The sequence below is a fragment of the Salvelinus fontinalis genome, unplaced genomic scaffold, assembly GCF_029448725.1.
Source record: "Salvelinus fontinalis isolate EN_2023a unplaced genomic scaffold, ASM2944872v1 scaffold_0393, whole genome shotgun sequence".
NCBI classification, from domain to species: domain Eukaryota; kingdom Metazoa; phylum Chordata; class Actinopteri; order Salmoniformes; family Salmonidae; genus Salvelinus; species Salvelinus fontinalis.
In genome coordinates, this window is record NW_026600602.1 from 97,439 (window position 1) to 111,148 (window position 13,710).

Here is a 13,710-nt window from a genome sequence, read left to right on the forward strand (position 1 = left end):
AGTCAGTATGTGTTACACCTGTGCTGGCTTGTCCATCTCGTTAGTGGGAAGGTGTTTCACCTGAGCTGGTCCAGGTTCTATTTAAGAGTGTCTGGCCCAGTGCTCCAGTTGTCTTGATAGATGTGGAGAGTCAACACCTTTAGTTGCTCCACCTTTTTGGTTTGCTTCCTGTCTTTAAGTTTGGTGTGGGTTTTTCTTTTGTTTGCCTCTTCTTGGGCAGATTTAGTGGGTCTTATGGTGATTGTCTTTTAGGTCCCAGTTGTTGTTACTAGTCAACTTTCAGTGGACACCCCCATAGTGACTTTCAGAGCCCATCCTAAAAAACAAGCTTATATTTTTGGATTGGATATTTTAATATTTTAATCAATGGCATTTCCTTAGGATGCTCATTAGTCTTTAAGTTGGTATTATTGTTTTTTATCCTCGTATGTTTGTGTACTAAATATTCCTGTTTATTTTCATTGTTTTCTCCTGAGAAGCCATTGTGTTGCATGTCTGAAATTTGTCTGAAATTTGATTTCAACAAATGAATCCAATGACTGACCAATCAACAGACTGATGGTCCATCTTAGTATGAAAAACAGTATCACTTTTCCAGCCTGCTGAAGCTGTGGTGGAGTGGTAAACACCACCCCCGGCTCTACCAGGGGCTTGAGGTGGTCTCCCACAGCTCTGCTGGTGGAGTGGTAAACACCACCCCCGGCTCTACCAGGGGCTTGAGGTGGTCTCCCACAGCTCTGATGGTGGAGTGGTCATGTTCTGTGGCCTTGCCGTTCCATTTCTTGACTGCCCCTGCAACACAGAAATTAACATATTTAGTCATATTATATAAAACACTCAAAGCAATGGATATGGAGCATCTACAGCCTGTTACACCTGGCACCTAAATGTGACTTCTGTCATCTGATCACTCCAAGCTGCATTAGGTTCAGATCTACCAGGATGGGCCTTTGACATAGTCTGGATGCAGTCAGACTGAATATAAATAAGCAATGTAAAGAGATGGGGTGTTTCCAACAGTTATATCTAACTAAATGTTTGTGTTCATAGCTCCAACAGTGCAGTAATATCTAACCAAATACTTGTGTTTCTAGTTCTGACAGTGCAGTAATATCTAACTAAATGTTTGTGTTCCTAGCTCCAACAGTGCAGTAATATCTAAATTAATGCTTGTGTTTCTAGCTCCAACAGTGCAGTAATATCTAACTCAATGCTTGTGTTCCTAGCTCACAACAAATACCTAATACACACAAATCTAAGTAAAGGAATAAGAATATATAAAAATATGGACGAGTGATGTCAGAGGGGCATAGACTAAGATACAGTAGAATAGGATAGAATACAGTATATACATATGAGATGAGTAATGCATAGACTAAGATACAGTAGAATAGGATAGAATACAGTATATACATATGAGATGAGTAATACATAGACTAAGATACAGTAGAATAGGATAGAATACAGTATATACATATGAGATGAGTAATACATAGACTAAGATACAGTAGAATAGGATAGAATACAGTATATACATATGAGATGAGTAATACATAGACTAAGATACAGTAGAATAGGATAGAATACAGTATATACATATGAGATGAGTAATGCCAGATATGTTAACATGCAGGAGATCCACGAAGGAAAGACAGTGATGGTGCTCAGTGACGTTGTTGCAAATGGAGGGTAAAATGGTAAAACGTTTGAGTTCATTTTGTCCATTATTACATCAAGTGTTCCAATGGTAAAACGTTTGAGTTCATTTTGTCCATTATTACATCATTACATCAAGTGTTCCAATGGTAAAACGTTTGAGTTCATTCTGTCCATTATTACATCATTACATCAAGTGTTCCAATGGTAAAACGTTTGAGTTCATTCTGTCCATTATTACATCATTACATCAAGTGTTCCAATGGTAAAACGTTTGAGTTCATTGTGACACGGTCACTTTGCCTACTGTTTATTGCCACGTTGGGATGCAACCTTTGTTTGTTGTCATTTAAAAAAATAATAATAATAATTTTATCCCCGTTTTTTCTCCCCAATGTGGATCTTGTCTCATCGCTGCAATTCCCCAATGGGCTCAGGAGGCGAAGGTCGAGTCATGCGTCCTCTGAAACATGACCCGTCAAACCGCGCTTCTTAACACCCGCCCGCTTAACCCGGAAGCCAGCTGCACCAATGTGTAGGAGGAAACACCGGGCGACGCTTGGCCAATTGTGTGCCGCCCTATGGAACTCCCGATCACGGCAGGTTGTGGTACAGCCCGGGATCGAACCCGGGTGACGCCTCTAGTGACGCCTCTAGCACTGCCATGCAGTACCTTAGACCGCTGCACCACTCGGGTCTATAGTGACACCTCTAACACTGCGATGCAGTACCTTAGATCGCTGTGCCACTTGGGTCTATAGTGACACCTCTAACACTGTGATCTAGTACCTTAGATCAGGCATAACCTTTTTTTGACCAATTCTGATGGTTGTTAAAAGTGGAATTTTTACATTATTACCGTTATATCAACACACTCAACACTCCCAACTATAATTCTCTTTGGCACCGTAGACATCTAGTGACCACTTGACTCCATGTGACCAAAACATTTCTGAGGCTGAGTCTCAAATAGTCACCTGTCCCTTTTAATAGCCGGGCAATAGCACACATTATAGCAAATACATTTTGGATCTAAATTAAAGGAGCTACAATTATAGTTTAATTACATGTTTTAAATAAAATGTCCATAATATCTGCATTAATACGAACGAGCGACAAAAATCTCTGAAACTGGAAACACTTATCTCCCTCACTAGCTTTAAGCACCAGCCGTCAGAGCAGCTCACAGATTACTGCACCTGTACATAGCCCATCTATAATTTAGCCCAAACAACTACCTCTTTCCCTACTGTATTTATTTATTTAGCGCCTTTGCACCCCATTATTTCTATCTCTACTTTGCACATTCTTCCACTGCAAATCTACCATTCCAGTGTTTTACTTGCTATATTGTATTTACTTTGCCACCATGGCCAATTGTAAATGAGAACTTGTTCTCAACTGAATGACCTGGTTAAATAAACGAGAAATAAATAACACATAATAATACAAAAATGTAGCAGCAGTATAGACCTAGTCTGTTCATTATATACATCTACATGATGTATTGTTACACCATGTAGGAGCAGTATAGACCTAGTCTGTTCATTATATACATCTACATGATGTATTGTTACACCATGTAGGAGCAGTATAGACCTAGTCTGTTCATTATATACATCTACATGATGTATTGTTACACCATGTAGGAGCAGTATAGACCTAGTCTGTTCATTATATACATCTACATGATGTATTGTTACACCACGTAGGAGCAGTATAGACCTAGTCTCTTCATTATATACATCTACATAATGTATTGTTACACCATGTAGCAGCAGTATGGACCTACAGTAGCTAGTTGCTAATTTAGATGTAGTATAACTTAATGAAACTGCCTTAAATCTGCAGTAGTAAACATTTTTTATCCGCACTAATCAATCAACACATTCCCGTCTTTGTATGTCTCAATATAATGGTATTATTTAATTAAATCCATTTAAAATAATCTTTGTCTGAAAATAAAATATGATCCTCAACTGCGTTTCCCCTCCAGTCAGCAGACGGCGATGTGGGTCTTTCAGGCGACGCTGCCAGCGTGACGTATAATCTAGTGGACGGTTCTTCATAAACAGCTCGTCAACCACCTCGGTAGCTTGCTAGCCAACATTCCCGAAAGATTCAAGCTATTTAGACGCTTTCGGTGTATATTAGCTACTGTGTTTTAGCCACACTTCTGTCGTATCTACTTGTTAACCTATTTAATTTAATATTACGTTATTTGTTATTAGTCAGCTATAGTAGCTGGCTGGTTAAGTTAGCACTAGGCTAGTCGCTAATGATAGCTAGCTAGCTAACATCCCCGAACATGAGCTCCCTAAACTACTCCCCTCTTGTTAAAGAAGAGGAGGTCTGCTGGACGGAGAAAGGAGGTCTGTGGCTGAACGTTGTCGTGAAAGAGGAGGAGGAAGAGGAGGATGTCACAGTAAAACAAGAAGTAGAGGGTGAGGCTGTTACAGTGAAAGAAGAAGAGAAAGACGTTTCAGTGAAAGAAGAGGAAGACGCGTTCAGAGTTAAAGAGCAGGAAGATGAGAAAGAGGAGGATGTCGTTTTTGGTGTGAAAGAAGAGGTTGGAGATCCGTTTAACACCAGTAAGTACCGTCTCTGCAGTCGTTGAACCAATATGTAGTAAAGGGGTTCTACACTTTAATGTTGTTCTGTAGGAATGGCTGGAGCTACACTGTAACGTGTAGAACATCAAGAGTGGACCATCAACAAAACGTTAACAATTGATCAAATGCATCCAATGACAATGCCTGAAATACTGTAGTCCTCAATATCTCCTATTAGATTAGCCCAAAATGTAGTCTTAAAGGGGCAATCAGCAGTTGTTACATACATTTTGGGGCTTATACATTAATGATATGTACCCATTGATTCTTGAAGAATATAACAAATGCCTCATGAGCTTAGTTCAACTGTTGTACCCCATCAGAACCCAAAATATGAGCTTTTTTTTACTCCAATGTTTGTCAGTAAATATAAACAAACACGGTATATCCTCAAAACATGGTTAAAACTATAATGTTGATATCCTGGATGGTTGCATTTCTCCAGCCCCATCCCTCAGCTTTTTACCGAAACAGGCAGGGAGTACGCTTTGTTATTGTTTCTACTGCTGATTGCTGCCCCCGTTACTCCTCAAGGTCCAATGAGTGTATGTTATTTTCAGAGGTAGACTGGCTCTGGCAGGTAAAATAGTCAAATATTGACCGGTTGCATCACCACCTGGTATGGCAACTGCTCGGCATCTGACCGTAAGGCGCTACAGAGGGTAGTGACTCGGTACCGGTGCCCCCTGTATATAACCTCCACACTGACTCGGTACCGGTGCCCCTGTATATAGCCTCCACACTGACTCGGTACCGGTGCCCCCTGTATATAACCTCCACACTGACTACACACTGACTCGGTACCGGTGCCCCCTGTATATAGCCTCCACACTGACTCGGTACCGGTGCCCCCTGTATATAGCCTCCACACTGACTCAGTACCGGTGCCCCCTGTATATAGCCTCCACACTGACTCAGTACCCGTGCCCCCTGTATATATCCTCCACACTGACTACACACTGACTCGGTACCGGTGCCCCATGTATATAGCCTCCACACTGACTCGGTACTGGTGCCCCCTGTATATCACCTCCACACTGACTCAGTACCGGTGCCCCCTGTATATAACCTCCACACTGACTCTGTACCGGTGCCACCTGTATGTAACCTCCACACTGACTCGGTACCGGTGCCACCTGTATGTAACCTCCACACTGACTCGGTACCGGTGCCCCCTGTATATAGCCTCCACACTGACTCAGTACCGGTGCCCCCTGTATATAGCCTCCACACTGACTCGGTACCAGTGCCCCCTGTATATAGCCTCCCCACTGACTCAGTACCGGTGCCCCCTGTATATAGCCTCCACACTGACTCTGTACCGGTGCCCTCTGTATATAGCCTCCACACTGACTCGGTACCGGTGCCCCCTGTATATAACCTCCACACTGACTCAGTACCGGTGCCCCCTGTATATAGCCTCCACACTGACGCGGTACCGGTGCCCCCTGTATATAGCCTCCACACTGACTCGGTACCGGTGCCCCCTGTATATAACCTCCACACTGACTCAGTACCGGTGCCCCCTGTATATAACCTCCACACTGACTCGGTACCGGTGCCCCCTGTATATAGCCTCCACACTGACTCGGTACCGGTGCCCCCTGTATATAACCTCCACACTGACTCGGTACCGGTGCCCCCTGTATATAGCCTCCACACTGACTCGGTACCGGTGCCCCCTGTATATAACCCCCACACTGACTCAGTACCGGTGCCCCCTGTATATTGCCTCCACACTGACTCTGTACCGGTGCCCTCTGTATATAGCCTCCACACTGACTCGGTACCGGTGCCCCCTGTATATAACCTCCACACTGACTCAGTACCGGTGCCCCCTGTATATAACCTCCACACTGACTCGGTACCGGTGCCCCCTGTATATAGCCTCCACACTGACTCGGTACCGGTGCCCCCTGTATATAACCTCCACACTGACTCGGTACCGGTGCCCCCTGTATATAGCCTCCACACTGACTCGGTACCGGTGCCCCCTGTATATAACCTCCACACTGACTCGGTACCGGTGCCCCCTGTATATAGCCTCATTATTCTCATTGTGTTACTTTTTATTATTACTTTTTATTTTAGTCTACTTGGTAAATGTTTTCTTCTTCTTGAACTGCACTGTTGGTTAAGGGCTTGTAAGTAAAGAATTTCACTGTAAAGTCTAAGTTGGTGTCTTGACGGATTTGTAAAAAACGGTTTATCAAAAAACACTATACAGTGGGGAGAAGAAGTATTTGATACACTGACGATTTTGCAGGTTTTCCTACTTACAAAAATCCAGAAAATCACATTGTATGATTTTTAAGTAATTAATTTGCATTTTATTGCATGACATAAGTATTTGATACATCATAAAAGCAGAACTTAATATTTGGTACAGAAACCTTTGTTTGCAATTACAGAGATCATACGTTTCCTGTAGTTCTTGTCCAGGTTTGCACACACTGCAGCAGGGATTTTGGCCCACTCCTCCTCCATACAGACCTTCTCCAGATCCTTCAGGTTTTGGGGCTGTCGCTGGGCAATACGGACTTTCAGCTCCCTCCAAAGATTTCATATTGGGTTCAGGTCTGGAGACTGGCTAGGCCACTCCAGGACAGTAAGGATGATCAGGGATGTTCTCTTGAAAAGTGTGTGAATTTGACCATTTTGCTGTCCTGCTAAGCATTAAAAATGTAACGAGTACTTTTGGATGTCAAGGAAAAGTACTTAGGTAGTACTTTAAAGTATCTTTACTTAAGTACTTTGCACCTCTGCTTCAGACCACTGCAGTACATCTGTGATAAGGTGCGTCTCGGTGAGAGGTGTAGGAGTCAGGCGCAGGAGAGCAGGGATATCTGAGAAGCGTGTTTAATCATATAGTCCACCAATACAAAAATGGCACAGACGAAAATCCAAAAAAACTACGCTCTCGATATTCAGAAACTCAAACGCACGGAGGAACAAACACAGTTCCGACACTTTACATACACGTGCGTAATAGTGAAAACAACAAACATCACATATAATCGAGCGCAAATACACACAAGCTTAATCCCGCACGAACTAAGGCAGGCAACAGGTGCCCTATATACACACAGAAATAAACGCAAATGAAACCAGGTGTGAAAAGGATCACAGACAAAACAACCAGAAAAGGAAAAAGGGATCGGTGGCGGCTAGTAAACCGGCGACGCCGACCGCAGAGCGCCGCCCGAACAGGGAGAGGAGTTACCTTCGGTAGAAGTCGTGACAACATCATTGAAATTGTAATGAAATTTACATTTTAACTTCTAATTACTACCACAAAGATGGCCGCCGGTCCGTCCAACCGTTGAATGTCAACTTGAATGGTCCCTCTCTATTCTGTTTAATTTTTATGATTTCCAACAGGTTTCTTATGGAGGATTGACAGTATAATTTAAAACAGCTGATATTCCCATTCAAGTTCAACATTCTCTGATGTGTGGACCTCCAACCATCTTTGTGGTTCAACTTGGAGGTCGAAATGTAAATTTTATGACCATTTAGTACACTTTTCGACCTAAACATGACACCCATGAGAACAAGATTAGATTTGGAGCTCTACATCATTTTTTTTTTTTTTATCTCACCAAGTTTACGTTTAATGGTGTAATGTTGTGAAAACTGACCTTGTGTTATTGAGGAATGTAGGGGGGGGGGGGGGGGGATCTAGTCTAGATTAAACCTCATAGGAAGACAGTTTTATCATGTGGAGGTTTCATTCAGGCCTCTGTTTAACTAAATAATATGTTTGTCTTTGGCAGGAGAAAGACCAGACTCTCCCTCTGACAGCAGGAAGAGTCCTTCAGGGGAACCAGACCCAGAGATGCCCAAACCAGCCAAAGGATATCACTGCTCCCACTGCGGAAAGAGTTTTACTAAGTTACGAAACCTAAAAGAGCATGAGAGGACACACACAGGAGAAAAGCCTTTCCAATGTTCCCAGTGTGGAAGGAGTTTTAGTCAGTTAGGGAGCCTGAAAATACATAAGAGAATACACTCTGGAGAGAAGCCTTACCGCTGCTCCCACTGTGGAATTACTTTTACCTGGTTAGGAAGCCTGAAGTCACATGAGAGAATACACACAGAAGAAAAGTCCTACCACTGTTCCCACTGTGGAAAGAGTTTTAGGTGGTTAGAAGGCCTGACAAAGCATGAGAGGACACACACAGGAGAAAAGCCCTACCAATGCTCCCACTGTGGAAAGAGTTTTACTCAGTTGGGGAACCTGAAATCACATCAGAGGATACATACACAGGAGGAGAAGACATACCACTGCTCTCATTGTGAGAAGACATTTTCCCAGTCAGAGGACCTGAAATCACATGAGAGAATAGAGAGGCTGTGTTCTGACTTATGTTTTTGACTGAGAATTAGTGTTTTTGTTCATGCCAAATGAAATCGTATTGTTTATATGAAATCATTAAAAAAACACCTTTACTTTTTTTTTTTTTTTTTTTTTATCTGGAGACCTGATCATGTCTAAAATCAGATAAAATATTTTAAAATATGTATTTTTTTTCTTCTTATTAGCCTCGATTGATTGGATGCAAAATGTCAACCCTATGATGTTGTTCACTATATTATTTGCAAAATGTAAATTATTATATAAGTAAGTAGCCTTCTAGAACAGCTCATAGAAACAGGAGCCTTGTCTTGTATGATCCAGAACGTCTGTCTGACATTGTGAGAGTAATAAGGAAAATATTTTTAGTTTTCATTGTATTTCCATATCTTGACAGGCTATACATAATTTGACCGCATCACTGCATTTCTAACGATTACAATCTGTATAAAGTCCAGTAATTTGTTACATTAGAGGCACGTGTGAAAGGTAATCCATTCTGTAAATACTGTTAAAAGACTAAGAGATAATACATTTTGAAATGGAAGGAGAGATGTCTGATCTGCTCTGTTGGAACATTTTGCCACACTGCCATAGACGCCATCACACAACAGGTTGAAGTCAAAGAGGGGTTTCTTTGACATGATGTCATCAATGGGTTCCCAAATATGAGCAGAAGATGCTGCTGAATGTGTGGCCATGACTCACGACTCATTCAGTTCTGCAGAACAGCAGTGTGTTGTCTATACCCTTACAGGAGGAAGCTGTTGAGGGTGGATGGCTTATTGGGGAGTGTTGTCTACTCATTCAACGTATATTTACCTTCTTGCTAAAGCAACTTGAGTTATAATAGTCCTCTCTCTGTGTTCTTACTGGTTAATCTCTCTGTGTTCTTATTGGTTAATCTCTCTGTGTTCTTACTGGTTAATCTCTCTGTGTTCTTATTGGTTAATCTCTCTGTGTTCTTATTGGTTAATCTCTCTGTGTTCTAATGGGTTAATCTCTCTGTGTTCTTATTGGTTAATCTCTCTGTGTTCTTACTGGTTAATCTCTCTGTGTTCTTATTGGTTAATCTCTCTGTGTTCTTATTGGTTAATCTCTCTGTGTTCTTATTGGTTAATCTCTCTGTGTTCTTATTGGTTAATCTCTCTGTGTTCTTACTGGTTAATCTCTCTGTGTTTTTATTGGTTAATCTCTCTGTGTTCTTATTGGTTAATCTCTCTGTGTTCTTATTGGTTAATCTCTCTGTGTTCTTATTGGTTAATCTCTCTGTGTTCTTAAGCCACAACGGAGACAAATTAAAGCTGTACTCAAGTTGTAATCAAACTTTGACACGAGCACCTCTATTTCAGTCTCTGAAAAGTTTTATTTTTTCATCGCTTTTTTTGTTGTTGATTGTGTCATATTTCATGGTACGGTGTTGTATATTTTCCCCGTGGGCTTTATCAAAGGGATGATTTTGACCATATATGGTTAATTAGGGGCATTTCGAAATGCAAATAGCCAAGGTGGTGCACCAGCACTGACGCTCAGAACAATTTGTATTTTATTAATGGTTATCTCCTACCAGTGTGCTGTGACACTCGTAGGGTTGTTTGACAAATCACACCTTTTCTATGCCTACAAACATTCTAAATTCCATTCGAAAGTAGTATTTGGAATATATATATATATATAATATATATAATAGTTTCTACACAATATTGATACATGAGGCTCCAGGACTCTTCGCTGGCCACTCCAAAATAGAACACTCCAGAACAGAACACTCCAGAACAGAACACTCCAGAACAGAACACTCCAGAACAGAAGACTCCAGAACAGAACACTCCAGATTTGATTTGAGTTCAGGGTTGTTGTCCTGCTGGAAGACCTACAACCTTCAACAGAGACACAGACGTCAATTCAATGTCTAGCAACTGGAACGAGCTGCAGAAAACAGTAAAACTGGACAGTTTTATATCTTCATTCAAAGACTCAATCATGGACACTCTTACTGACAGTTGAGGCTGCTTCGTGTGATGTATTGCTGTCTCTACCTTTGTGCTGTTGTCTCGGCCCAATAATGTTTGTACCATGTTTTGTGCTGCTGCCATGTTGTGCTGCTGCCATGTTGTGTTGTCATGTGTTGCTGCCTTGCTATGTTGTTGTCTTAGGTCTCTTTATGTAGTGTGGTGTCTCTCTTGTCGTGATGTGTGTTTTATCCTATATTTGTATTCATTTTTAATCCTAGTCCCCGTCCCCGCAGGAGGGCTTTTGCCTTCTGGTGGGCCTTCATTGTAAATAAGAATTTATTCTTAACTGACTTGCCTAGTTAAATAAAGGTTAAAAAACACACTCTATTATGCATGGGAATAATGCTGGTGTTTTTAATGTCCAACATGATGGTGTTTAATATCCAACATGATGGTGTTTAATATCCAACATGATGGTGTTTAATATCCAACATGATCGTGTTTAATATCCAACATGATGGGGTTTTATATCCAACATGATGGTGTTTAATATCCAACATGATGGTGTGTTTTATATCCAACATGATGGTGTGTTTTATATCCAACATGATGGTGTTTAATATCCAACATGATGGTGTTTTATATCCAACATGATGGTGTTTTATATCCAACATGATGGTGTTTAATATCCAACATGATGGTGTTTAATATCCAACATGATGGTGTTTAATATCCAACATGATGGTGTTTAATATCCAACATGATGGTGTTTAATATCCAACATGATGGTGTTTTATATCCAACATGATGGTGTTTAATATCCAACATGATGGTGTTTTATATCCAACATGATGGTGTTTTATATCCAACATGATGGTGTTTAATATCCAACATGATGGTGTTTTATATCCAACATGATGGTGTTTTATATCCAACATGATGGTGTTTAATATCCAACATGATGGGGTTTAAAAATCCAACATGATGGTGTTTAATATCCAACATGATGGTGTTTAATATCCAACATGATGGTGTTTAATATCCAACATGATGGTGTTTTATATCCAACATGATGGTGTTTTATATCCACCATGATGGTGTTTTATATCCAACATGATGGTGTTTTATATCCAACATGATGGTGTTTTATATCCAACATGATGGTGTTTAATATCCAACATGATGGTGTTTAATATCCAACATGATGGTGTTTAATATCCAACATGATGGTGTTTAATATCCAACATGATGGTGTTTAATATCCAACATGATGGTATTTTATATCCAACATGCTGGTGTTTTATATCCAACATGATGGTGTTTTATATCCAACATGATGGTGTTTAATATCCAACATGATGGTGTTTAATGTCCAACATGATGGTGTTTTATATCCAACATGATGGTGTTTTATATCCAACATGATGGTGTTTAATATATAAAATATATTTTTAATGAGCAACACAACATGACAACAACATGGTAGCAGCACAACATGACAACAACATGACAACAACATGGTAACAACATGGTAGCAGCACAACATGACAACAACATGACAACAACATGGTAGCAGCACAACATGACAACAACATGACAACAACATGGTAGCAACACAACATGACAACATGGTAGCAGCACAACATGACAACAACATGACAACAACATGGTAGCAGCACAACATGACAACAACATGACAACAACATGGTAGCAGCACAACATGACAACAACATGACAACAACATGGTAGCAGCACAACATGACAACAACATGACAACAACATGACAACAACATGGTAGCAACACAACATGACAACAACATGACAACAACATGGTAGCAACACAACATGACAACAACATGGCAGCAGCACAACATGACAATAACATGGTAGCAGCACAACATGACAACAACATGGTAGCAGCACAACATGACAACAACATGGTAGCAGCACAACATGACAACAACATGACAACAACATGGTAGCAGCACAACATGACAACAACATGGTAGCAGCACAACATGACAACAACATGACAACAACATGGTAGCAGCACAACATGACAACAACATGACAACAACATGGTAGCAGCACAACATAACAACAACATGGTAGCAGCACAACATGGCAACAACATGGTAGCAGCACAACATGACAACAACATGGTAGCAACACAACATGACAACATGGTAGCAGCACAACATGACAACAGCACAACATGACAACAACACAACATGACAACAGCACAACATGACAACAACACAACATGACAACAGCACAACATGACAACAACATGGTAGCAGCACAACATGACAACAACATGGTAGCAGCACAACATGACAACAACATGGTAGCAGCACAACATGACAACAACATGACAACAACATGGTAGCAGCACAACATGGCAACAACATGGTAGCAACACAACATGACAACAACATGACAGCAACATGGTAGCAGCACAACATGACAACAACATGGTAGCAGCACAACATGACAACAACATGACAACATGGTAGCAGCACAACATGACAACAACATGACAACAGCATGGTAGCAGCACAACATGACAACAACATGGTAGCAGCACAACATGACAACAACATGGTAGCAGCACAACATGACAACAACATGACAACAACATGGTAGCAGCACAACATGACAACAACATGACAACAACATGGTAGCAGCACAACATGACAACAACATGACAACAGCATGGTAGCAGCACAACATGACAACAACATGGTAGCAGCACAACATGACAACAACATGGTAGCAGCACAACATGACAACAACATGACAACAACATGGTAGCAGCACAACATGACAACAACATGGTAGCAGCACAACATGACAACAACACAACATGACAACAACATGGTAGCAGCACAACATGACAACAACACAACATGACAACAACATGGTAGCAGCACAACATGACAACAACATGACAACAACATGGTAGCAGCACAACATGACAACAACATGGTAGCAGCACAACATGACAACAACATGACAACAACATGGTAGAGGCACAACATGACAACAACATAGTAGCAACACAACATGACAACATGGTAGCAGCACAAAGCATTGTACAAACATTATTGGCCACAGACAACAGCACAAA

The 13,710-nt window shown here is 41.0% G+C and overlaps 1 protein-coding gene across 1 annotated transcript; it reads left to right on the forward strand.

Annotated features, from left to right (window-relative positions):
• The first annotated feature begins 3,700 nt into the window (after positions 1 to 3,700).
• Positions 3,701 to 10,967, forward strand: LOC129845869 (zinc finger protein 239-like). Its single transcript, XM_055913792.1, has 2 exons — positions 3,701 to 4,247; positions 8,045 to 10,967. The coding sequence occupies exons 1-2, from the start codon at positions 3,965 to 3,967 to the stop codon at positions 8,644 to 8,646; spliced, it is 885 nt and encodes a 294-aa protein (XP_055769767.1). The 5' UTR covers positions 3,701 to 3,964; the 3' UTR covers positions 8,647 to 10,967.
• Positions 10,968 to 13,710: the final 2,743 nt, after the last annotated feature.